The sequence below is a fragment of the Martes martes genome (genome assembly GCF_963455335.1).
Source record: "Martes martes genome assembly, chromosome: 5".
NCBI lineage: Eukaryota > Metazoa > Chordata > Mammalia > Carnivora > Mustelidae > Martes > Martes martes.
The window spans coordinates 105,152,312-105,178,659 of record NC_137892.1 but is presented as its reverse complement, the minus strand read 5'-3'; the positions used below and the strand labels follow the sequence as shown (position 1 = coordinate 105,178,659).

Sequence of the window (26,348 nt, the reverse complement as noted above, 5' to 3'; positions counted from 1 at the left end):
AGGGACCACCACAAGCCAGTGTCAGAGAGTTGGTGGCACTCCCAAATCACGATGTGCATTAGGGTCCATCCCACTGTCTTCCTTTCGATGGTCTTCACTTGGAAAGATGCCTTCAGGAGGGGCTCCATGGCCATGTCCTGCTGCAGTTCCTGATGTCTGCCACGAGATGGCAGCAACAATCCAGAACACAGAGTCCTGGGGAAGGGGCAGGTGGTGGCAGAGGGGAGAGTGGCCCGAGACCAACTGGGGGCACAGGTGGGCTGAGAGAATACAATGGCACAGAGAGGAGGGATGGGAGAGAACAGGAGAAAGAGGAATAAAAGGGCAGAGAGAGAGAGAAAGAAAGGGTGAGTAATAAGCAAGCAAGAAAGGAGCTTATTAACTCCCAAGTGAGAATGCATGTGAAAAACAAAGTAATTAGGTATGAAACTGAAAGAGTTTTCATGGTTTTTTTGTGTGTTTGTCTGTCTTTTTAAGTAATAGTTTTGGAAAAGAAGGAAACACAATGGTCTAGAGAAATCCAGAGAAACTTCACAAGAGGGTAGGAACTGTTCATCCTCACAGTCCCAGCCCAGGGCCTCCCATTCAGTCTGTACTTGTTGAGTTAATCAAGACTTGAACCATTTTCCGGGGGTTCCCGTTCAGATGTTCTTAATGGAGCATTTTCTATATGCATCTTCCCATTTAACGCTCACAACAACCTATGAACCCTGATTTCGTAGGGGAGGAAACTGAGGCACAGGGAAGCTAAGCAGCTTGGCCAAGGTCACAGCACTCCTGAGGGCCGCCGCCTGGGCTCAGACCAGCAGGCAGACCCAGCAGGCTGACCCAGGAGCCCTTGCTGCTGTCCTCTCTCCTCTACAGCAGCCCAAAGTCACCTCGGGGAGTCTGAGGTTCGACCTTCAGTCCACCATTCACATTCCAGAAACTGCAAGACTCACCAGTAAGGCGTTCCTATGAAGGAATCTCGCTTCTGCAGAGTTTTCAGATTCTTGGCAGACACACCAAAGTCAGCTGCAAGACAAAAACCAGTTGGACATTCCTGCACCCACAGCCCTGGGGTGTGAACTCAGAGACAGACGTTCCAAATCAATTAACAGATACCATTTCCTACCTAGCTAAGTTCTGATCATTAAAAACAGATCTACTGATGTAAAGATACACAGAGACACACACTTTCCTTCCTGTTAATGAGAGTATAAATTGAAGAGGCTTTCGGGAAAGCAGTTGGGCAATAAATCACAAGAACCTTTCAAGTATCCACACTCTTCTGACCCCGCAATTCCAAATCTAGATATTCACCCCAATGAAATCATCTTAAACATAAAAACAGTATGCCGAGTGATGCTCATCAAAGCATTATTGTAATAATGACAAATTTTTTTAAAAACCCTAATTGCTTGACTTTCAGGGAGTGATTTTAATCAGCAATAATTGTGCCTTGGATAAACGTCACTGGCCATCACACGTTTCTGCAAAAAGCTGAGAGGGTGATTTTAAAACTTCATATTCAATACATAATATATTCTTTTCCAAAAAGGATCTAAGCTGGCATATCGAGCAAGTGCACACGCACACACGAACACATACACACACAGGAAGATAAACCAAGAAAATAAGAGAGAGGTAAGGAAGATAAAGAGTAAACTGAACAGATTAAGAAAAATGTGATATGTGGCCACATGGCAGTATTTTATTGGTATTATTGAAGTATTTTTATTCAATATTTTAACACTGAATTATACATATTAATACATGTCAATATTAGGCGTGCTTGAGTGGCTCAGTCGCTTAAGTGTCCAACTCTCGATTTTGGCACAGGTCCTGATCTCAGGGTCGTGAGATCAAGCCCCGCGCCAGGCATGGAGTCCACTTAAGATTCTCTCCCTCCCTTTTCCCTCCACCAAGGCAAAACAAAACAAATCAATATTAAACATTTAGTATGTATTTAATACATGAAATTAATATTTAACATGTATTTAAATGTTATAATATATTTTTTAAAGATTTTATTTATTTATTTGACAGACAGAGATGACAAGTAGGCAGAGAGGCAGGCAGAGGGGGGCAGTAAGCCTGCTACCCGCTGAGCAGAGAGCCCCATGCGGGGCTCGATCCCCGGACCCTGGGATCATGACCTGAGCCGAAGGCAGAGGCTTTAACCCACTGAGCCACCCAGGTGGCTAAGATATTGTGTTAATATCTTAACACAATATTAAGATACTGTATTTATATACTTCTTAGGTTAAGTAGGAAAGGGGAGGATACCCAGCTGAATATACGGTATGGTCCCCATGGTGCTCCCTCCCCCCAGAAAAGGGCAGAGATCTGTATGAACTGACTTGGAAGAAATATGCCACCTTGCTAAACTGGCTGCATACGAATCATGAGACCAGACAAGGTTTCTTCTACTTTTCTCAATTTTTTAAGTTTACCATGATGAACATGTATGACTTTCAGGAATGACATAAATAAGTAAATAAATAAATAAATAAATAAATAAAATGTGTCTTCAAACACACCCAACACTACCAGTCTTCCTTCACACACCCACTACTACAAGAAGAATCCAATGCCACGAAGAGTAATCTCCAATTCTCCTGTCCTAAAGGGTAAAGTTTCATTTTTTTAAAAATAGAAATAAGCATATTTATTGTCATGTTTTCAAAAAATATTCCAACTAATAAGTTAACATAAACTTTTATGTGGCAGAAAAACAGGTAAGTTTCATCTTGATTAAAAAACAAATTCAGGGGGCACCTGGGTGGCTCAGTGTTAGGTTAAAGCCTCTGCCTTCAGCTCAGATCATGATCCCAGAGTCCTGGGATCGAGCCCCGCATGGGGCTCTCTGCTCAGCAGGGAGCCTGCTTCCTCCTCTCTCTCTGCCTGCCTCTCTGCCTACTTGTGATCTCTGTCAAATAAAGAAAATCTTAAAAAAAAAAAAAAAAAATTCAGGGGGCGCCAGGTGGCTCAGATGGTTAAGCATCTGCCTTTGGCTCAGGTCATGCTCTCCAGGGTCCTGGGATCGCACCCCACATGGGGCTACCTGCTCAGCAGGGAGTCTGCTTCTCCCTCTCCTTCTGCCCCCCCACCACACTCATGCATATGTTCTTTGTAATGAACTAATTTTTAAAAAAATAAAATTAAAATAAATCAGTACACAAAGTCAGGAGCAGGGCAGGGCACCTGGGTGGCTCAGTGGGTTAAGCATCTGACTCTTGGTTTCAGCTCAGGTCATGATCTCAGGGTCTTGAGACTGAGCCCACGTTGGGTTCCATGCGCAGCACAGTCTGCTTGGGATTCTCTCTCCCTCCCTCCCCCTGCTAGGGTCCTCTCTCTAAAATGAATAAAATCTTTAAATACATAAATAAGAATTCAGAAGGAAGCAACACCTTGAGCAGACTGGTGATGCTTAATGCAAAAAGTTGCCAAGCCCCATAACTATCAGCCCCCCAGGAAGCCTCCATCTAGCTCTAGAAACAAGCTGGTCTGAAGCACAGTCCTAGGACACCTGCCATTCTGGAGAGCTTCAATCAGACTGACCGGTTCAAACCAGGAAGGAGCACAATGCTAAGAGTGGGGCCTGAATACCAGAGAACCAGTTCGAGTCTTGGCTCTTCTATTTCACTGGTTCGTTCACCTGTTCACTGGGGTGCCGTCCAGAGTCAGACATTAGCTAAGAGCGAACCAAGTGAACCAAGGCCTTGCCCTTGGGCAGCTCAAAGTTTAGTGGTGGAAGCGCATAGTCATCAAACACCAGTAAATCTCTATTCCTAACTGTGTAAGAGGGGAGCACAGGGATAGGAGAGTCCACAGTCAGGGAGGTGAGACAGTGCAGGGAGGGAGGGAGTACTTGGAGGAAGCACAGCTGAGGGCCTCCACACTGTTCCTTCATTCAGCATATATTAATTGAACATCTATTATGTGCAAGGCACAGTTCTAGGCACAGAGCTGAACCCAAAGCTGAACCCAAAAGCCTCATGTGGCTTTTACTCTAGCAATGAAAACAGGCCCTCAACACACCCCCATGTGATTCATGGTGGGGGCAGGGGCAGATGTGTGGCTTTTTTAGACAGGAGGTCAGGATCTGGGGAAAGTTATTTCCAGACAGGGATAACAATCTCGTGTAAGGGCCTGGAGGGGCAGGGCAATGTGACCGGAGGGAGGGGAGGCAGAAGCAGTTAAGTTGGAGACAGGCAGGGGTCAGGACAATTAGCAAACCTCCAATCTTCAGTGTTCCTGTGTGTGACACATGGGTGGTGATACTAGCAGAATTACTTTGCAGGGTCACCATGAGGATTAAAGGACACTCAGAAAGCACTCGGCCCCAAGCCCTGCTCCTGGGGTAAATGCTCTGGCCATGGGGCAGGTGAGCTAGGAGAATTTTAGGCTGGGGCATAGCTACGGCTCCTGGGAGCCATCAGGAAAACTGGTCTCTAAGCCCAGTCCCAGCTAACTAGATAGCAGCAGATGACAGGCCTGAGAGGACCATCTGGCCCAGGGAGGGACCAACAGCTGCTATAGAGGGAGGTGCAAAACCAGGAAACCCAGACGAGAAACTGGCTCTGTGGCTGACTACCTGGGAGGCCAGGACGAATGACCACCCCTCTGGGCTCCTGGAGAAGAATGGCAGTGCCTGGCTCACCCCCTTCCTACAGGGCCTGGGGCCCACCTTCCCTGCAAACACCAGTAAGGGCTGGCCCTGTCATCCCAGGAAATCTGGAAATAACAGTGACTGCTTCTCAGACCCAGCACGAGGCTCCCAGGAGGGAGGCGGGAGCTGCCACTCCCCCACCAGGGTCTCCAATCCCTGCCTGAGAAGAAAGAGGAAAAGCAGAAACCACCAACTTTCACAATGACACACAGTTGGTCCCCCAGGCCCCTCCCAGCCAGCCTTGGGATAGCTGCTACTTCCCCCTTCTGCCACACAAGAGCAGGCCCACCCAGGCAGCCCCTCCCTGCAGCAATGGACCTCAGGCTCGGGGAATGCAGTTTGGACTGGGACAATTCAAAGGAGGTTTCCCCCAGGCAGTCTGTTCTAATAAAAACACTCCTCTCTCCTTCTCGCATTATAAAACAAGAATCAGAAACAAGGGCAGCAGGTGGGTGGGGAGTGTTTCATAAATTATCACGTCCATAAGGAAAGAGTCCATTTCTGCCTTGTCCACAGCCGCTCCTGCTCCCTCCGCACCACATGGGGCCCACGGAACACTGTTCCCAAATGAACGACCAAATACATGAACTGACAGACTTTTGCTAGACCACCTTTTAAGTCTATAAGAAAAGAACGCTGGCTTTTAAGAAATACGTTTGACAGCAATTCTCTTTCTAGAAATAGATCCTCCAAACCAGATGATAACATACATGGAAACTTACAAAAGCATTATTTGAAAGAGCAAAAAAATCGGAAGCTGCCAAGTTGTTGCTAGAGCTCGGCTGGCAAATGGTTAAATGATGGCACAGTCCAGCCATGAACCACCAGGCAGCCCTTAAAAAGAATGAGGTTGCATGCGTGTGTACTAATGTAGAATGCTGTCCCTAGCATGTTGCCCGGAACATACTGTTGACTGATCGATGCATATGATAGAAGGTAGAGTGTGATTCCAGTTGTCTTTTAAAGGAACGACATATGCACGCCGTGCGTGCAGACACACCCGCACACACAGAACAGGGGTTGCAAGGTTACGCGCCAAACTTAATAGTCACCAACTCCTCAGAAGGAGGATTCTGGTGAGCACACCAAGGGGGTCTTACATTTTTTACCTTTAGACACTTTTATTCTTTAAAATATTTTTGATAGGGACACCTGGGTGGCTCTGTCATTGAGCCTTTGCCTTTGGCCTGGGTCATAATCCTGGGGTCCTGGGAGCGAGCCCCGCGTCAGGCTCCCTGCTCTGCGAAGAGCCTGCTTCTCCCTCTCCCACTCCTCCTGCTTGTGTTCCTCTCTTGCTGTCTCTCTCTGTCGGATAACTAAATAAAATCTTTAAAAATATATATTTTTGATAAAGAGTACCTACTGCCTTTCTGGTTTAAAAAGATGAAATGCTTGTGGCAAAAGTTCTTCAGGTTTCTGGGGTTTTGTTCTTGCTTTCTGAGTAAAACCCAGTGGGAGCCAGGATGTGGTGAGAGCACCTCACACTTGCCAAGGGGTGAGCTGCACACGCTGGATGGAAGGCACAGACACTGGCCGCAGCTGAGCGACAAAACCCTGAAACACCACACATACCCAGCCAACAGTTCTAACAAACACTGCTGTATACTGAGAAATGAGCAGGCGTACAGTGCTGCGCAGACGTCCGCCCGTCACTTTGATCCTCCCCTACATATCATTTTGTATATCATCAGTATGTATATCCCTATGCATGTCATTTACAGCCGTGACCCTTTGGGGCAGGGAAGATTATTACCCCCACCTTTTTTTTACGGTAGTTTTTTGTGTTTTGGTTTTTTGTTTTTTGTTTTCGGACACAGAGACAGAGAGAAACAGAGAGCCAGAGAGTACAAGCAGCACAAGAAGGAGAGGGAGAAGCAGGCTCCCTACTAAGCAGGGACCCCCACACACCCACCCAGATGGGGACTCAATCCCAGGACTTCGGGATCATGACCTGAGCAGAAGGCAGATGCTTAACCGACCGAGCCATCCAGGTGCCCTATTATTCCTCTTTGACAGATGAGAAGACTGAGGTTTAGAGATGTTAAGGAACTTGTGAACTGTCACCCAGCTCTAAGGACAGACATGACGTTGAGTCATGTGCTCTTTACCACTCTCTGGTCCTCTGCACACAGGAAAAAACACTGAAAGGGGGCCTACAGGGTGCATTTTGGCAACATCGGGAGTGACTTGTTTCCTTCGTTGTGGGTCGTATTCTAAACTGTCTGTACGACTGTATCTATCTATATACTCACTTATATATATTTTCTTCCTGTTATCAAGGCAATGCTGCTTATAAAAAATTCAAACATTTACAGATGAGAAAGTCTCCATAATCCTGGTAGAGATAAACATTTATGAGGGAACCTGGGTGGCTCAGTGGGTTAAAGCCTCTGCTTTCAGCTCAGGTCATGATCCCAGGGTCCTGGGATCGAGTCCCACATCGGGCTCTCTGCTCGGCAGGGAGCCTGCTTCCCCCCTCTCTCTCTGCCTGCCTCTCTGCCTACTTGTGATCTCTGTCTGTCAAATGAATAAATAGAATCTTAAAAAAAAAAAAAAAAAAAAAAAAAAAAAATTTCATTAAAAAAACATTTATGAGTTTGCTGCATATAGCTCCAGATTTATATAAATAAAAAGTGTATGTGTAAATAAAAATACTTTTTAAAAATGAAATCAGATTAAACCTGCTATTTTGCAGCTGTGTTTTGTCCCTTCACATATATATATACATCTTTGTAAGAGATTACACATTTTCTACAATTTAATTTTCAATAGCTAAAGAAGATTCCATTGTACCATAAGTTATTTAATTAATCCTCTACGGGAGTAAATTGGATCATTTCTCATTTCTGTTACAAATATTGCTGTAATAAATATCACTGCACATATCTTCCATTACATGTGTAAATACCATATATTACTTTTATAATTAAAAATTACATACACAATATAAGAACAATTATACATTACACACATTCACAAGGCTGTGAATTTAGAATGTATGCAGATATGTAACAAAATCTCTCATCTGTCCCCTTAACTGCAGACCACCAAGAGAAGCCAAGAGGAGCCTTTTCCCGGATAATGTCAGGCTACTTAAAGGCAAACCACTGTCCAATGAATTCTATACCCCCTTCCCCTCCTGGACCCTCCACCCCAGGCCAGTGAGTCTGTAGGCCAGTGTAGGAGGAAAAACCCTGGAATTCTAAGTGAGAACCTTCTATATGGTCCCCAACCAGGGGTGGTGCCTATATTCCAGGATGTGTTTAAAAGGGAATTGGAGCGGGGGGGGGGGGGGGGGGCACCTGGGTGACTCAGTCAGTTAAGAGTGTCTTGGGCTGAGGTCATGGCTTCAGGGTCCCAGGATCAAGCCCCACATCAGACTCCCAGCTCAGCAGGGTGTCTGCTTCTCCCTCTCCCTCTATCCCTACCCCCTGCTCACACACATGCTCTCACATGCTCTCTCTCTCTCAAATAAATAAATAAAATTAAAAAAAGAAAAAAAAAAAAAAGGAAAAGGAATGGCAGCAGTCTGGTCGTCACAATGAAGAGGAGTGCTCCTGCCATTTAGGGGGAGAGAGCCACCGACACTACGTCTCCCAAGGCAAAACATGGTCTCATCTAAAATGCCAGCAGTGGCCCTGCGGACCAACACAAGCCAGGGTCCTCCCAGTACCCACCGGGAAGCAAAGCCTAGAGAGGTGTGGGGCCTGCTGACACGGAGGTGGGGATGGGAGAGGGCAAAGGCTCCGCCCCCCAGCCCTGGAAGCCCATGGGCCCTCTTCCTCTGGATTACCACGCCAGCTCATTAAGAGGGAGGATCCACCAGGGCTCCCAAGTGACTTCTCTTAATTATCAGAACGGTCTGCCTTCCCAGGAGTGCCATGGAAACGGTCCCTGGCAGGGAAGCAAGGAGATTCTGAGACCAACTGCTTCCTGTCTCTGAGCCTCAGTCTCCTCACCTACTAAAGACATCGCATCTCTAGCCAAATATGAGACTGACTCAACTGCTCGACTTCTCCATTTCTGTGTTCATTTTCTCTTGTTGTTTCGACACACGTGACCACTACAGAGGCCCCCGTCTTCCCGCTCATCCCTCGGCCCCTCAGCCCCCCAGCCCTCCTGCTTCAGGGGCTCTCTCCCCTCTCCTACAGAACCCTGTCTTTTTCTGGTATTTTCTCCCTCAACCTCAGTCACACATTCAGAACTCTGTTCTTGCTTCCGACAGGCCATGCCAGTCTAAGTGGATAACAACTTGTTTTTCAGGCCAGTACAAATCTTCTCATCCTCTGGAGAACCATCAACCCACCCCAACCACGCTGTTCCACGGAGAGGAAGAGGGAGCAGGTGGGCAATGCTTCCATCTTGCTACCCGACCCCGCCTTCCTTCTCAGGGAGCACCACAAGCTGGGCCAATCAGAGAAGCCCTCCTTACTGGATCTCATTGATTGGTCCAGAGATCCACACTCACGCCAGGCTAAGCCAATTAAGAGTACTACACTGGGATTACGGACTCCAAGACCTGAAATGGTGAGGTTCAGTTGGTCCTGCAGGAGGTGAAAACTTAAACTAGCCCCTGCCAGAAGCTTTGTGGAGCGGGCTGGTCTGAGAGCCTAACCAACATGCACGGAAGGGCAGGCCAGAGAGTCTCGGCAGCGTTTGTGTTCCAGGGTCCAGCTGCCCTGGATGCCCAGCTGTATCGCTTCACCATCACAGTTTCGTGTATCATATACGCACATTTTCTTGTCTGCCTTAAATCACAGAAGACCGGTTCTTATCATTGGCACCAAGAGTCTAAAATAGAGTAATGGTTAAGCACGTGGGCTCTGAAGCCAGATGTGCTGGTCTGAAGACCAGATGTGCCTCTTACTGGCTGTATGATTTGGGGTTAAGTTAACCTCTTAAAAAAAAAAAAAAAAAAAAAAAAGCCAGATATCTCAGCTCTGTAAAATGTTACGAGTGGTCTTTGAGGACTAAATGAATTTCTACATTATCAAACACTGGCTCAGTTCATGGCAGCCAGAGTGAAAGAACCAGGACACCAGGCCGCCAGCAACAACACACAGGAATTCTGGGGTGGGGGTCAAAGTGGGGGTGAGAGGCAGGTAACTGGTCACTGCCAGGCCTCCTGTGCACCAAGGGGACTTTGGGAATTAGGAACCCTCCAGTAAGTAAAACGAAAAGTAATGGCAATGCTGGAAGCTACTACTGATCTGAGCACCTTCTATATGCCAGGCTCTGTGCAGGGCTTGGTGATTTTTCAGCCAGTCCAAACTTCTGCTTGGAACTTGAAAGACCCCTAAAGTAAAATTCACCTCCCATTTTCAGAGACACACTGCTGGGGAGAGGAACACAGGTTCTCTGGAGAACAGGGAACATTCTCTCTCGTGGCAGCTTCTCTGAGACATTCCTAGGCCCAACATCGCCCACCTCTCCGATGTGCTGGACACCCACAGACGCTCTGCATATGCTCTCTAACTTGTCACACCAACTCTGAGACAGGAACCATTACCACACCCCTGAGTTTGAGAAGTCAAGGCTCCAAAGGGTTAAGTGACTGCCCAAGGTCCTCTAATGCGAAGTGGCAGATTCAGGACAAGAGCACAGGTCTTCAGACTTCAAAGTCCACCCCCCAACTTCATATCCCAATGGTCCCAGGGCAGCAGACCCTCTTCCCTGCTCTCTGCACCAGGGCATTCCTACCAGTCATCAAGAACTGCTTCATGTCCACTCAGAACTAGAACTTGTGCTTTACTTGGCAACTATCAAGTGAATCTCAGGGAAGTCTGATACCCGTGCCAGTCCTTTGTATACTTTCCCTAGTGGTCACAGTAGCCCTGTAAGGCGGAACTGCTGTTACACCCATTGCACAGATGAAGAAACTGAGGCTTGGATAGTTAAATATGTTTCTCCAACTCAAAGTGGCAGAGCCAGGATTTGAACCAGGCTTGTGTGTGTCTAGAACCCACGCTTTGCTCAGCTCACCCTGCTGCTTCTTCATTCTATTTCCACTCCAGGGAGCAGCACAGATATTGTCTCCAATGAGGTGACCCCCTTACTTGGGAGAAAGATCTGCTAAGCAATTCTCTTCTGTATCCCTGAGTTATATAAAGATATGGGCAGGGGGGCTCAGGGGCCCAAGACAGTCCCAAGACGCTAGGAAACTGCCACCCTTTCCTCCAGGCCTCCTCCACTGCTCCGCCAGGCTGCAGATCCCAGGCCCAAGGGGGAAGGGGGATTTTCCAAAACAGAACAACAGGCCTCAGCAGGCCTGCACCCCACCGCTCCCAGAGCTCAGCAGAATTGTGTAAATACTCACACTCAACTCTCCCTGAACTTTTTTCCTTTCTGATTGGCTTCCTGGTTTTCTCAACTGCATATGCCAAGTCATTTGGAAACCCGATGCACCCATCTGCTTCCATCCCACCCTCTGCTAAGCTCTGTGTGAGATTCTGGAGTCTGCTCAGCATGTCAGCGCCCTCCAGATTTAGGGGGTGTATAAGGGGGGGGCATGGCAATGGGAAATGAGCACCCCAGGGATATCTCAGCCCGAGGCTGTTGGGCCCTGCCTCCCTCCCTGTCCCTACCAGGGCTTCCCTGCGCTGACTGGCTGCTCCTGACCGGGGTTTGTTGTGTTCTGCCTCCTCCAAGTGATAAGTTCTTGAAGGTTGAGCTGAAGGTTTCCTTCGAATCGTGGAGATTCGAAGGGACTCTCTTCTCTGCCCCCCATATACTCCCTGAGCCTAAAGGCAAAGGCACTCCCCGACCGGGCCCCTCCCCGGCCACCCACACTCTACCCCTGAAGGAGCCTGTCCGTGGGGGGCTTTGGAGTCAGGAAGACCCAAGGCCCAACCCTGCTACTGCTTCTCAGTAGCCTCCTCTGGGCTGGTAGAGTGCCTACCTTCCCCACACCCCTGCCCAATACTCCTGGAGTGCCGATTGAATGAGGTGCCTAGAAAGTGCCTCCTCTAATGGCTGGCATCTAGTGGGGGCTCCATAAACCCAATAAGCATGCATTATTTGTATTATCAGTCCCCCAAAATACCCTGTTTCTCATGTCCATGCCCCTGCCCACCAGGCTTCCTCTTCCTGGACTCCCCTGCCCAATCTAGTTTACCTGGCAAATACTTATCCACCTTTCATAACTCAGCTCAAACTATCCTCCCCTCAAAGTCTCTTCTGGGCCTCCAGGCCCAGGTTCTTGGAAGAAGAGATCAGCCCTCTCCCTACACTTCCTACCCCAGCACCATCTCCTTCCCCAGCCCTCCCCAGCCCTGATGTTCCCATCTACCTCCCCACTGCCCGAGAACTCTGCAGCAGCAGAGGACTAGGGTCTCATTCCCCTCCCCGCCCAGCACAGGGCTTGGCACAGAGCAGACACTAAAGGAAACAATAGTAAATTACAGCTGGGCTTTACAGAGGGCTTTACACATGTACTTTCTTGAAACTGGCCTCCCGACCCTGTGACAGACATTCTATCATCATTCTCATTTTGCAGATAAAAAAATGGAAAAACAGCATGGTTAAGTGACTTTTCCAAGGTCACAGACCTAGAGGCAGACTTGGGATTTGAACTCTGGACTCTCTGACTATAGAGTGCATGCTCTTAACCATTCCCGGTGAAAGAACGAACAAGGAGGGAGAACAGCCACATGGATGTGAGCTGAACCCCAGAAGGCACAGACCCTCCACGTATCAGGGTTTCCAGTCTTCAGGACACAGAACAGAGTGCGACCCTCTCGTGCCCGATATGAGAAACTTCTTCATACTGCCGGTTTCAAGTCGGAACCAACCATACCCTCTGGACGACAGCATTTCTAACAAGCTCCCAGCTAATGCTGATGCTGCTCTTTGGATAGTGGGGGGTGAAAGCAGTGGTTATCAAAGTGTGCCCCCATTATCAGCTGTAACCGGGAGCTTATTAGAATGCAAGTTCTGGGGTGCCTGGGTAGCTCAGCTGATTAAGCATCCAACTCCTGATGTTGGCTCAGGTGATGATCTCAGGGTCCTGGGGTCGAGCCCTGCATCAGCCTCCTTGAGATTCTTTCTTTCCTCTCTCTCTGCCCAGCCCCTGGTCCCAGCTCATAAGGAAGGAAGGAAAGAAATGTTGAAAAAAAATGCAAGTTCTGGGGTGCCTGGGGGGCTCAGTCAGTGCAGCATCCAACTCTTGGCTTCAGCTCAGGTCATGGTCTCATGGGTGGTGGGATGGAGCCCTACACCCGGCTCCATCCCCAGCAGGGAGTCTGCTTGAAGATTCTCTTCCTCTGCCTCTCCCCCAACATGTTTTTTTTCTCTCTCAAATAGATAAGTAAATCTTAAAAGAAGAGGAGAGGGGAGGAAAGGAAGGAAAGTTCTTGGGCCCCACCCCAGACAGAAACCCTGGGTTGTACCCAACAATCTGAGTGTCGGAGCCTCCAAAGCACTAAAATGTACTAAATCTGAGAACCTACCAGCCTTGCGTACATTTTGTATGGCCCAGCCCTTCCCTAACCCATCCACTCTAAGTACACACGGAAGTGAGTGCACTGATGTGGGCCATACCTGACAAGTGAGCCAGTGGCCCTGGGATCAGCCCTGGCTCTGTCCTTGCTTAGCTCTGTGACCCAAGGCAGGTCCCCACCCTATCTGAGCCTAAGAGCCCTCCAAGCAAGGATGCTGGGAGCTGCCCTCTTGCAGGGGAAGATGTCCTTGATTGTACTGTACCATTCTGTGCCAACCCTCATGCCTATCCCTGTAGTCCTCCCTCACACAGACTCAACACCAGTGCAGTTTGTCATAATTCTTAACAGAATTCAAATGTTCCTCAAAGCCACAAAGTTTCCACTAGAGGAACGACAACCGTGACACTCCGATGTTGGAAGGACAGGGTTGAGGGGCGGGGGCGTGCAGATGAATGAATGCTTTAGCTACCAGGAAGGAATTACTAGAAAATAGAGTGGAATGCAGTCCAACTGGTAAACAAGAGCGTATCCTCTCTCTGCCATTAATACCACTGCCAGCACCTCTCTGTACATCCTCCCATTGGCAGAGACACAGACCTTATCTGGGATGACCACCAGTGCCAACAACTAGATAATGAGATTGGAGGTACTTCCTGGCTTTCCCCTCTAAGCCTTCCTGTACTATGTAAATTTTATATAATAAACCTTCATTATTTTTTTCATCACACAATAAAAATCATTACTTAAGAAAAAGCATGACAAGCACATTATTTATCAATGCAAGAGGAAACACGAAAAGAGTTAAACGTGTCATCCCTAGAAATGGATGGGGAAAGATGGTGGTGGGAGCAAGGAAGCATGTGTGTGTTATTTTGGTTAAAAAAAAAAAAAAGTATAGGGATGCCTGGGTGGTTCAGTCGGTTAAGCATCTGCCTTTTTGGCTTGGGTCATGATCTCAGGGTCCTGGGATGGAGCCCCACATCGGGCTCCCCACTCGGCAGCACGTCAGCTTCTCTCTCTCCTTCCATGACCTCTATTGTTCTCACTCTCTCTCTCAAGTAAATAAATAGAAATTTTAAAAAAAAATTTTTTTTAAGTATGAGAAACACAAAACTTTTGACACCTGCTACAACAGGGATGAACCCTGAGGAGAGGATGCTGAGTGAAATACACCAGACACCAAAACACAAATGACTGCACTTACATGAGGTCCCCAGAGCGGTCAAAATCTGACACAGAAAGCAGAATGGAGGCTGCCAGGGGCTGGGGCTTGGGTGGGGCTGAGTGTTTAATGGGGACAGTGTTTCCGTTTAGAATGATGGAAAGTTTCGGGAGACAGATGCTGGTGATGGTTGCCCAACAGCGTGAATGTACTTAATGCCCCTGACCTGTGTACTTCAAAGCTAAGATGATACATTTTATATGTATTTTTAAAAGCTCAAGTCTGATGTACTATTTTCTATCTGTGAATGGAGGTGGACTCATCCCTCTGTCCATCACGCTCACTCAAATTCTCTTGATCATTAGCAGGACCAAAAGGGTCAGACCAGCGCTTCCCACAGTGCAAGCCAGCCTTGCAAGCCAGCCTCACCAGCGGGATCCCTGTGTGGCAAGGGGCTGTCCTGTGCACTGCAGGACATCAAGTATCACTTGTCCCTACGTACCAGATGCCAGGAGTCTCCCCGGCCATAGCTGTAACAAACAAAGATGGCTCTAGACACTGCCAAACATCCCTGGGGGACAAAATCGCCCTCAGTTGAGAACCAGTGGGTTAAACTGAGCCAATGGGAACAGTCTGCGCTCTGTGGCCCAGGGCAGGTAAGACAGGCTGGGCCACCATGGGAGTGAGGATCTCACACATACTCCCTCCTGCCTGCAGAGGCAGGGCTGATGACCCCCAGCAGGCAATGTGGGGTCTGCCTTCCCATTCTCACCCACAGACACCCCTTACCAAGCCTGATGTCTCCCTCGAGGGTCATCAGCACATTGCCAGCTTTCAGGTCCCGGTGGATGATCTTCTTGCCGTGCAGAAAGTTGAGGGCTTCTAGCATCTGGCGGCAAACCACCTGAATCTGGGGCTCCGTGAGGCCTCTGTCTAGCTCTGGAAAGAGAGGAGAACCATTGTCAACTCAGCACACACTCACTGCAGGCAGGCTGCATGTCAGGCTCGTGCCAGGTCCATGAAATACAAAAGCAGCAAGCATCACGGAGCACTGGCCATGTACCAAGTTCACTTCCAAGCACTTCCCATGTTACCTATTTTGTCCTCATTGTCACCCCATGGAGCAGGCATGGTCATTACCTCGGTTGACAGATGAAGAAGCCAAGGTTCAGAGAGATCAACACACTTGCTCGAGGTCACATAGGTAGAAATTCATAGATCTCAGATTCAAGCCAGCCAGCCTGCTTCAGAGCTCAGATTCATAAACGAAACCCTTCCAAGAGGTAAGATCCCTTCTGCAACCGGGCAGTGAGGGAAACTCACTCCGCGTCAGGCTCCACGCTTGGTGCAGGGACAGCGAGAGGGGCACGGGAACAGCGAGCCAAGCTCGGAACAGAGTGGGATTTGGATGGGGGCTGGGGACTGGCAGGCCAGGCAGCAAGCCCTCTGCCTGGGAATGAGCAGGCTCCCCAGAAGTAAGGGCATTCAAGCTGTGTCCTGTAGGAAGAACAGGTGTTTGAGAGGCAGAAAGGCAGGGCTCGGGCATTCCAAGTCATTCCAGGGCATTCCAGGTCAAGGAAGCAGCAGAAGCAAAGGCCTGGAGGCTGACACGGGCTGGTGTTGAAGAAATGTGTGCTGGCTGCTGGTGGAGTTGGGAGGGGAAGGGCTGGTGGGAAGGCTGTCGTCGAGAGCCTCTGTGTGCTGGTTGGGGAGACACAGCACAGCGGCACATCCCAGTGTCTGCTTAGAGACCCTTAGGGCCCTTCTCTGAGCGGCTGGGGGCCATGAAGAGTTTTCCACACAAGGGGCACTGCATATGCAAAGGACCCTTTTTGACTGAAGGGGAAGGTAAGGGGAAAGTGAATTGAGGTCAGAGGTCGGAAGGGCCTGATTGTGCAGAACCTTGAAGACTATCTCCGAAGGCTACGCTTTAATTGGAATGCGATGGGCAGTCCAGAGGAGGCTTTCTAAGCAGGCAGAGACAATCTGATTCTTGTATTTAAGAAATTCTCCTTAGTAGGGTTGAGGGAAGAGCTTGCAGGGGAGCAAGAGCAGGCAGGGAGCTCGGCCAGGGGCCGTCATGGTGGTCTAGCCAAGGCTTCGGAGAGGAAGCATTCCCCACCCAACGGCTGAGGGAGGTGGGAACGACAGAAGGGGGACTGAGTGGGTAGAGAGAGAGGGAGGGAATGAGAAGACTCGAGGTCCACACCCTGAGCTCACTGACCTGCTGGCCGTCGTGACTACTTAGTGCTTGTTTCCATCAAGCCACATGTGCTGAAGTGAGCCTCCACTGCCCTGCCTGCGGGGTCCTCGGGCCGCAGGCTCCAGGGCCAGCCACCCAGCCAGGGCACTGCTGTCAGACCTCCCCCTGACTAAAAGAGGACTCCCCTTTCTGTCTCCTCCCGCTACCACATCTGGCCAGAAATCCTCCAGGACGGGTCCCGCAGGACAGATCCAGACAGGCTGGAGAAGCCAGCAGCATTGTCCTGGGAAGCCTGGCCCCAGACCCTACCACGGGTCCCTCTCTGGGGTCTATATAACCTGTGTCCCTCCCTGTGGCGTCATCCTTAACTCCCATGTCCCCGCAAACCATGGACAGACTTAGACCCGTGGGGCACCGCATCAGGACCACCCAGTCTGAGCCTGAACCGAGGCGCTGCCCCTTATTAGCTATACGGTGTCTCGCAATTGCTCCACACATCTGGGCCCTCATCTAATCTGTAAAATGGGATGCTGACAAGCGAGGTAGGCAGGGCTCCAGCCATAAAGCATGATCACTCCTCAGCACAAAGGACAGTCAGTAAGAGGAAATTATTTATTGTTACACTGGTCCTGAGATTATGCTAGATTCTCTGCAATTTTTTTTGATGTCAAAATGTGACTTGCTCGTGGCTGATCTCTCTACATAAATGAAATCAGATAAGCACAGTGGTGGGGGGGGCGGTGCTGATGATGGTGATGGCCCCAGGGTCACCATTTTCTGAGCCTTTACCAATGTACCAGGCATGGAGCTAGGGACTCGATGCATTCTTTGATTTATTCTTCACAGTGACCCAATATGGTAGGGTAGATAGGCCTTTTTTAAGCCCAATCTGCTGTGATATAATTCATCGACAGTAAAATTCATTTTTGTTTAGATGTACAATTCTACGAATTTGGACAAACATATCTAGTCACGTAACCACCACCAGGATTCAGATACAGAATGTTTCCATCACTCGCCCAAATCTGTGTGTGATCAACACTTCACCCCCATCTCCAGCCCCTGAGCTGTCATTACTTTGATTTCTGTCCCCATTGTCTTGCCTCCTCTAGAATGTCACATAATTGGAATCATACAGATAAATTCTTCAGATTAATTTTTGATTACACAGCAATACATGAGTATTTTCTTCCTATTAAAAAAATCTGCAACACTGCAGATGAATCCTAAGTCTGTTTGAAACCCCAGCCACCCCCCCCACCCCGACAAACCCCCCTCCGCCAGAGGAGGGCTGAGAGCCAAATGTTTAAGAGCTGGCAAAGCAAGGCCAAGCAGATCAGAGCAAACACTGAGTGTTAACTAACTACAGGGGCCATACAGTGACACACCGTGAGTATTCCCCTCGTCTAGCAAAGGGGCCAGCCCAGCGCCCCACAGCTACCCCACAGAGGAACCTAGAATGAACCCCAGGTCTCTTGGACCCCAAGCCCAGGCTCATCACTCTGTGTGACTCTGCAGGATGACGGGGAGATACTAAGGGCAGAAAGTCCCTCTAAGCAGGGCAGGCATCCGTGGGAGAGCCCACTCCTCATCACACAGCTGCAACCAGGGCCGGGTCTCATCTTGTCAGGTCTCCCCATCCCACCTTCTCTTTTTCCACCTTGACTTCTAGAATGCTGGTGGCAATGTTCCTTTAACAGCTGCCACCAACAGGGAGAAAACCACCCGGGGCCGGAGCGGTCAGATCCACCAGGAGAACTGAAACAGGGAGCAAGAGAGTGAAAGAGCCTGCAGGCTGAGCCACAGCTCATTCATAATTAGTGGGTCCTGCCCCACTTATGGATGAGGTCAAGGACTTGGTATGTATAAACGCCTCTTCCATCTCTGACATTCTCCCGCAGGCCTCACTGAGCTAAGCTGAACACCTGGAGAGGCCGAAGCTGGTACGTGGCTCCCATTCCGCCCTCCTTTGTTAGTATCTGAACACATGGCCACCCAGCAAGAAGACCACATTTCCCAGCCTCTCTTCCAGCTATGTGCTGTTATGATCTGGCCAATGAGATGTAAATGGAAGTGTCATGTGGGGCTTCTGTAACAGCTCCTGTATAAAGTGGAAATGGGGTGTGTGTTTGTCAAGTTGGCCCACCCTCCCTTCTTCTAGCCTGCTGTTTAGAATCCAGATATGATTGCTGGAGCTCCTACAGCCACCTTGTCACCATAAACAGAAAGCCATCATGAGAATGGGACCAACACAGAGGAAAGTGGGGCCAAGAGTTGGGGAAAGAAACCAAGTTCTTCTGAGAATGTTAAACTCCCCCCCCCACACACACACACAAAAACAAAATAAACAACAAAAAAAGAACTCCTAGATCAACCTATACCTGAAGCCAGAAACCCTTGAACTTTTTAGTTATTTGTGCAAATAAATTTCCCCCTCCCACATCTCCCACCTTTTTTCCTCACTAAACCAATTTAAACATTCTTTAATCACCTTATAATATAGAGTATCAACTCATACAAGACCACCGTTTGTATTTTGTTAAATTCTACCTTGAACAATGAAAATCTTCAAAGGAAGTCTCTGCTGAGAGAAGGAACACCCAAAGGCCATATCATAAGTACTCACATCCAGTCACCCACCGTCACCAACTCCCCAAGACCCCTGGGAGTGGTAAGGGGCCCTGCAAGGAAAGCCAGCATTTCCATAGCTCTGGGAAGGGCTGCCACAAACCCAGGAGATTCCTGAGATGAACTCGGGGGAAATATAACAAAAGAGTGGCTGAACAGTGCTATGTTATACAGAAAACCTCCCCTCTCCAGAGCTGCCTCACAAGCCTGGGCCTGCCTCTCAATGTTCTGGGGCCCCAGAACCCCGGCCTCTCCTCACTCACTGCCCACCAGGCCGGCAAGACCCAGGCTCCCATCTCAGTCCTGCTGTGGCACTCTCAGCCAGCCCCTTAACCCCTCTAATGTGTCAATCTGGTCAGGAATAAAATAGAGACACTTGGATCCTGTACACGAAAGTACCCACCACAGTCTCTGTCACACGGTGACTATTAACAACTGTTCAAGCTTGTCTGGGATATCAAAACCCAGTAACATGCCCATTAAGCTCTTACAAAATGGGCGGGGAGCCCCATTTTTCAAAGAACCTCCCTCAGGTGTCTCATTTCACCTCCTAAGGGTGCTATGGGGTGAGACAAAGGAGGCATCACACCCATCTTACGGCCAACAAGGCTTGAGGGGGTGAGTGACCAGCTCAAGGACACAAGGCCTTCTTTTCGAACAGGAAGAGCTGGTTTTCTAATGAGCACCTGCACTCTCTCCAAGAACAGAGCCCCTGCTTCCAAAAGGGGACCGAGCATAAAGGTACTCAAACAGGCCATGTGACTTGCTAGGGAGAAGGGAATGCGAGACATCAGTTCCAGCCTAGGGCCCCAGAGCCCACCCCAGCACCACTGCACTGGATCAAGGAAGACTCACCCAGCATGATGGCGTCCACGGCTCCCCCAGGACAGAACTCGATCATGATCTGCAGAAGACACAAGGCAAAGTAACAATGAGCGGGGCGCACAGCCCAGGACTCAACCCCAGTCCTGGCAGGATCAGGCAGCACCCAATGCCCTGGCTCGCCGGCCTCTCCTCCTCCTGCCCCAGGGCCTGTCCAGTCTACACTCCCCTAATCTGACCCCAACCCGCACAGGAGGCTCTATAATCCAGAGCTGTTGCTGGGCATTTTTCAGGGGGAAGAAAAAGTTGCCGTGGAAACCCACAGCTGCCACAAACAGCATTTGCCACCAGACCTGCCCCCTCCCTGCTCCTCCAGCCTCCCCACCCGCCAGCTCCCCACTTCCTAAGCTCCATAACCAGCAGTCTCAGAGGACCCCTCTGCCCACATCCAAGCCGGCTGAGCCCTCGTGGAGTCCCAGCACCCATCCCCTGCCTCTCCTCCATCTTCTAGAGGCCAGGGCCCTCACTGGCTCGGAACACCAGAACACCGGTGCCTTGAAGACCAGCTCAGGTGCAGAAATCCAGGCCCAGAAAGGGGATGGGACTGACCAAGGCCACAGATTATTTAGTGGCAAGTCCTGCACTAGAAAGGTGTCCTAACTCCCCCAGTCATTCATTTATACATGCGTTCCTTCATTCATCACACACTCAGTAGGTAACAGGCCCCAGAGAACAACCAGACCCAGGCCCTCAAGGGGCTCCCAGCCCAGCACAGGGGCCAGAGAAGGACAAGAAGACTGCAAAGTGCCATTGGTGCCAAGCCAGGCCCCCCTCTCTGGCTCTCTCCCATCCTCGCTCTTTCTCGCTTACCCTGGGCTCCTATCACATGTGCAAAGATGCTGTTTCTTCCTGAGATGATGGGAGCAAGTAGGCAGGGAAGGGCAAGAGCCTCACCAAGTACAGCAGACATTCCTGAAATCTCCTCCCACTTCCAGGCGCTGGCCCTGCTTGCTCGCAAAGTCCCTCCAACTACACTTGGCAGAGGCAGGCACCGTGCAGTGGGGCCCGTCATTCTCGCAATGGGAAAGAAAACTGCAGCCATACCCGCTGGGCCAGAGCCGCTCTCCAGCCAGAGGAGGGAGGAGTGGCCTCAGTGTTTCCATGAGTCTCCAGCTTGTGGCAGACCTTCCAGAGACTTCCCAGCAATGTAAAATACGGATGCAGTGATGCAGGGCTGGACCCAGGTCCCTGGGCCACCGTTCGCTAGCTATGGCTTTGGGCAAGTGACTTCAATGGAGCACATTTTCTCAGCCAGAAGAGGCGGCCCCTGATAACACGGCTCTTAACCGGGCCCCACCACTGGGCTATATTTGGGAGATGGGCCACATCTGGGTGCAAGAAACCATAGCAGGTCAAGAAGGGGGCCATGGATAGGGACACCTGGGTGGCTTAGTCAGTTAAGCAGCTGCCTTCGGCTCAGGTCACAGTACCAGGGTCCTGGGATCGGGTCCCACATCGGGCTCCTGGCTCAGCGGGGAGCCTGCTTCTCCCTGTGCCTGCTGTTCCCCCTGCTTGTGCTCTCCATAGCTTTCCCTCCCTGACAAATAAATAAAATCTTTAAAAAAAAAAAAAAAAGAGGGGATCAGAGACTTTAGGGTATAAGATACTGGGGGTAGCAACATAGGGCTGGGCCTCCAGGAGATAGGCCTGCACTCTGCTGCGGGAGGCTCCACGCCAGGGTAAAGAGCCACGTACGGGACACTGCCAGCTCTCACACCACCTCCTGCCAGGAAGGAAGGATGTGGCCTCTGAGGCGCCCAGGGTGACTCCAGTAATGCCTGGCCAGTACTCCCCAGGAACTTCTAACACTACAGTGACCCTGGAAAAAAGCCATCCGAGATGATTAATGTCCTACAACCCAGAACAGTGAGATGAGGTATTTCTTTCTCCCACTCACTCACTCACTCATTCATTCATTCACTGTTTCATTTAACCAACCACCAACCAACTAGATGTGTTGCCAGCGGTCAGGGAACAGATGTGACTGAGACACAGGCACAGACCTCTTGTTCTGCCTTTCAATAATTCTCAGCTCCACAGGCCAAAAAAAAATCCCAGTAACTGCTAGAAAAGTCCAGCCCCAGCCACGAAAGGCAATGTGGAAAAGAGGTAAAATGGTCATTAGGCAAAACCACTTACTATGCGAGCAGCCTGTATGATGGGGGGATACACACCCAAACCCCACCAGAAGGACAGGTCACCCAGGCCTTGCTGGGTGACAGGGACCCAGATGGGGTTCAGTCAGTACGAACTGTTTCTAGGACTCCTTCCTTGGGCTCAAATGTCTGGGCTTTTTCTGTTCTTGTGTTGGTTTTTGAAACTCCATGAAAGGTATCCTCTCTCTTCTCACCCAGAAAAATGCAAACAGGAACATGTGTTTGCATGTAATTCTACTGAATTCTCGAACATTGAAGTTCCCCTGCACCACCAGCCCCAGCTACCACCAAACCCAGGTCAGGAGCCCCTGCTCTGCCTCTCCAGCCCTTACTGTGTGTGCCCTTGGATAAGGACCCCCCTCTCTGCAGAATGGGAGAATACTCAGGATCACCCAAGTGATGGCAAGGACTGGATGACGTGGTGTTTAGGGAACAGGCCCAACTCCGCCCACACAGTGAACACACCCACAGGCTCAGGCACTTCCCCCTTCTCCAAAAGCCTGCAGTTGAAAAGGACAAGATGGGCTTGAATTCAAGTCCTGCCTCTTAATTGGCTCTGTGACCCTGATTAAGTGACTGAATCTCCCCAAGCATCAATTTCATCTGTAAAATGGCACTAATCACTTCTACCTCCAACGTTAAGGCTGTTAAATGAGATTCTCGACACGAAAACACAACAACCAAGCCACAGCAACCAACATGCTCTTTCCCGTTGACTCTCTCGCAAACAAAACCACCAGCCAGTGTCACACTCAGACCATGTTACTCAGGTTTCCCACAAATCTATGTCTTCCTAGAACTACAGCCCAACCGCACGCCCGCTGTTATCAAGAGTCAGTGCGAGTGGTAGCCAAACCCGGGCACTTCCTGCCTCTGTTAGTGAAACCGTCCCTTACACAACACCCTTGCACAAGGTCCCTCTGACCAGCCTCTCCAGGGTTCAGCACTAGGAGAGCTTGAGCGTCCTCCCAATCCTTCCCTCTTCTGTAGTTCAAGAGCTCCATGACCCCATGCACTTCCCTTTTGTAATTTTTAAAAATTTACTGACTGATTGACTGACTGATCGATTGACAGGTGGCTTTGGCTGCTGAGAAGCTCTGAGCTTATCTTTGGTTTTATTCCCAAGAATAAAGGTATCAGCTTTTTGCTCCATGCCAGGATTAAACCCATGATATTTCACAACTTGCATATGGACCCCAATAAAGTGTTTTGATGACCATCCTGCCGAAATCTGAAAGAACAGCATTCCTTGGTATTAATCACGCGTGTGTTACAGTGATAGCCCATTAACCTTCATGTAAATACTGCCTGACTATCCTCTCACATAGAGCAAAATACGGTCTGGGTTTTCTCCCAGCCCCCCTTTTTTCCCTCCCATCCTTTTGGCTTGAGAAAATTTCACATCTTAGTGCCTTGATGTGATAACAAACAAACAAACAAAAAGGTCCCATTCATAAAATAGTTCTTACTAGGTTCCATTATATGGATCTTTTTTTTTTTTTAAAGATTTTATTTTTATTTATTTGACAGAGAGAGACACAGCAAGGGTGGGAATACAAGCTGGAGGAGTGGGAGAGGGAGAAGCAGGCTTCCCGCCAAGCAAGGAGCCCAATGCAGGGCTCAATCTCAAGACCCAGGTATCATGACCCAACCGGCAGGCAGACACACCTAACGAATGAGCCACTCAGGAGCCCCCCCCCGCTGTATGGATCTTAATGCTCTAGCTTTCAGCTTGTCAGTGGCAAGGCTGCAGGGGACTTCTACAGAACTGCATGGGGTTTGGAGCACCTGGGTGGCTCAGTCGGTTGGGTGTCTGTTTTTGGCTCAGGTCATGATCCTGGGGTCCTGGGATCGAGCCCCACATCAGAATGGCAGAGGAAGGTATCATGGCTTCCCTCCCCCTGCATATGCAGCATTGGTTCCTTCACTTTTGTGAAACAGTTGGGATAGCTGAGTGGGACTCACCCATCCTCAGTGGGGAAAGGAGGCCTAACTCATTCAAGGGAAATTCTTTGCCTCTTTGCCTGAGGGCAGGCTCAGGGCTGGTCTAAGCACAGCCAAGCTAGTGAGCTCTGCTTTGTGGTGTAGGATGCCATGGTATCTTCCTCTGGAGCCAATTAGGAAGCACAAAGCCTTGACGGTTATAGGCAGCCATCTTGCAATCATGAGGGAAGCCTATGTTGAAGACACAGCTGATACAAAGAGGAGGACAGAGAGAATCACAGCACTACTGAGCCACACTCAAAATCCCCCTCAAACCTGACCTTCCCCTGTACTTTTCAAATAAAATATGTAAGCCAATTAATTTCTTCCATTGTTTAGGCTAGTTTGAGATTTTCTGTTACTTGTTACCAAAAGCATCTGGTCTCACGTTTTACAAGAGATGATAAGGATGAATTAGAACAAAGAGGAGGATGAGGATGCCATCTCATTGGGCAAGTAAGATTTTCCTAGTAATCTCTAGGTGCTACCAGCTAAAAACACTATGTCAGGAGTCTTCAAACTTTACTGTGCATCAGAATCACTTGGAGAACCTACTAATACAACAAAAGTCACTGGACCCCACCCCTGGCTGGGGTAGGGTCCAAGAATTTGCATTTCCAACATACACCCGGGCAAGGGGTGCTGTTGCTGGTCCCCTGACCATACTTTGAGAACCACTGTTCTATGGAAATTTGCAAAACGGCAAGAAGCCTGGACCCTGGGGCCACATCTCTCCTCCCCCTAGCAAAAACTAATATAAAACGCTGATAGAGATATCTGGGAAGCAAACTGGCAGAATTATCATCTCTTTTATCCTCCTTATTAACCTGAACTTCTTCATCAGTGTTCCTTCTTTGTGCCTCTAACCAAAGAGCTAAGGGCTTGGGAAGGATGTAAGATCATCTTGGTAAACCTTTACCAAATGATGGGTTGAGAAGCGCTGGGTATTTTCAGAGGCTTTAGGGATTTGCATTATTAAAGATCATCAGCCAGAAAAAGATGGACTCCATCACAGTGAGTATTTTCCCAAAAAATAAGTGTATAAAAATATTATTTATTATATATGTATAATATACTTACATATTTATATATAAATTATATATTACTATATGTTAATTATATATATACACACCATGTATATTTATAATTTAAATATCCTATTTTTTTTTTTTACAAAAAGCTTCAAGGACCCCTAAGTGCACGTCAAGGAGTATATGGGGATTAGTAAAGATCGGGTGGGTAGAATTGACATCAAGATCACAAGCAAGAGAAGAAAAAAATAGACACAATGGACTTCACCAACAATAAAAGCTTTTGTACATCAGAGGACAGGATCAAGAAAGTGAAAAGACAACCCACAAAGTGGGAAAAATACCTGAAAATCATATATTTTGATTAAAAACCTAGTAACCAGAATATATAAAGAACTCTTACAATTCAACAATGAGAGGACAAATAAACCACTTTAAAAATGGACAAAGGATTTGAGTAAATGTTTCTCCAAAAAAAGAAAAAGAATGGCCAATAAGGATATGAAAAGATGCTCACCATCATTGGTCGATCATTGCTAATCAAAACTACAAGAGATACCACTTCATAGCTGCTAGGATACCTAGAATCAAAAAGCTGGAGAACAATAAGTGTTGGCAAGAACATGGACAAACTGGAACCCTCAAACAATGATGGGGGGAATATACAATGGTGCAGGTACTTTAGAAAATGGGATAGCAGTTCCTCATAATGTTAAACACAGTATTACCATATGATCCAGCAATTCCACTCCGAGATACACATCCAAGATAATTAAAAACATATGTCCATTTGCCAGACTGACTAGGGAAAAAAGAGAGGACTCATATTACCAATATCAGAAATGAGCAGGGACATTACTACTGATTTTATAGAAATAAAAAGAAGATCATAAGAGAGTAACTATGAACAACTGTGGACCCAAGAAACTAGATAACCTAGACAAATTCCTAGAAACACACAACCTACAAACACTGAATCACACAAAAAATAGAAAATCTTTTTTTTTTTTTTAAAGATTTTATTTATTTGCCAGAGAGAAAGAGAGACAGAGAGAGTACACAGAAGCAGGCAGAGAGGCAGGCAGAGGCAGTGAAAGAAGCAGGCTCGCTGCCAAGCAAGGAGCCCGATGTGGGACTCGATCCCAGGACCCTGGGATCATGACCTGAGCCGAAGGCAGCGGCTTAACCAACTGAGCCACCCAGGCGTCCGA

At 48.7% G+C, this 26,348-nt stretch overlaps 1 protein-coding gene across 1 annotated transcript in view; it reads right to left on the bottom strand.

The window, feature by feature from the left end:
• Window positions 1-26,348, bottom strand: part of STK10 (serine/threonine kinase 10) — a gene marked incomplete at its 5' end in the record, with an annotated part of 116,684 nt that overhangs the window by 47,380 nt on the left and 42,956 nt on the right. The window contains 3 exons of the mRNA XM_080804392.1: window positions 942-1,014; window positions 15,044-15,193; window positions 19,941-19,989. Of these exons, the coding sequence (XP_080660518.1) occupies window positions 942-1,014; window positions 15,044-15,193; window positions 19,941-19,989 (272 nt within the window). The remainder of the gene's footprint in view (window positions 1-941; window positions 1,015-15,043; window positions 15,194-19,940; window positions 19,990-26,348) is intronic.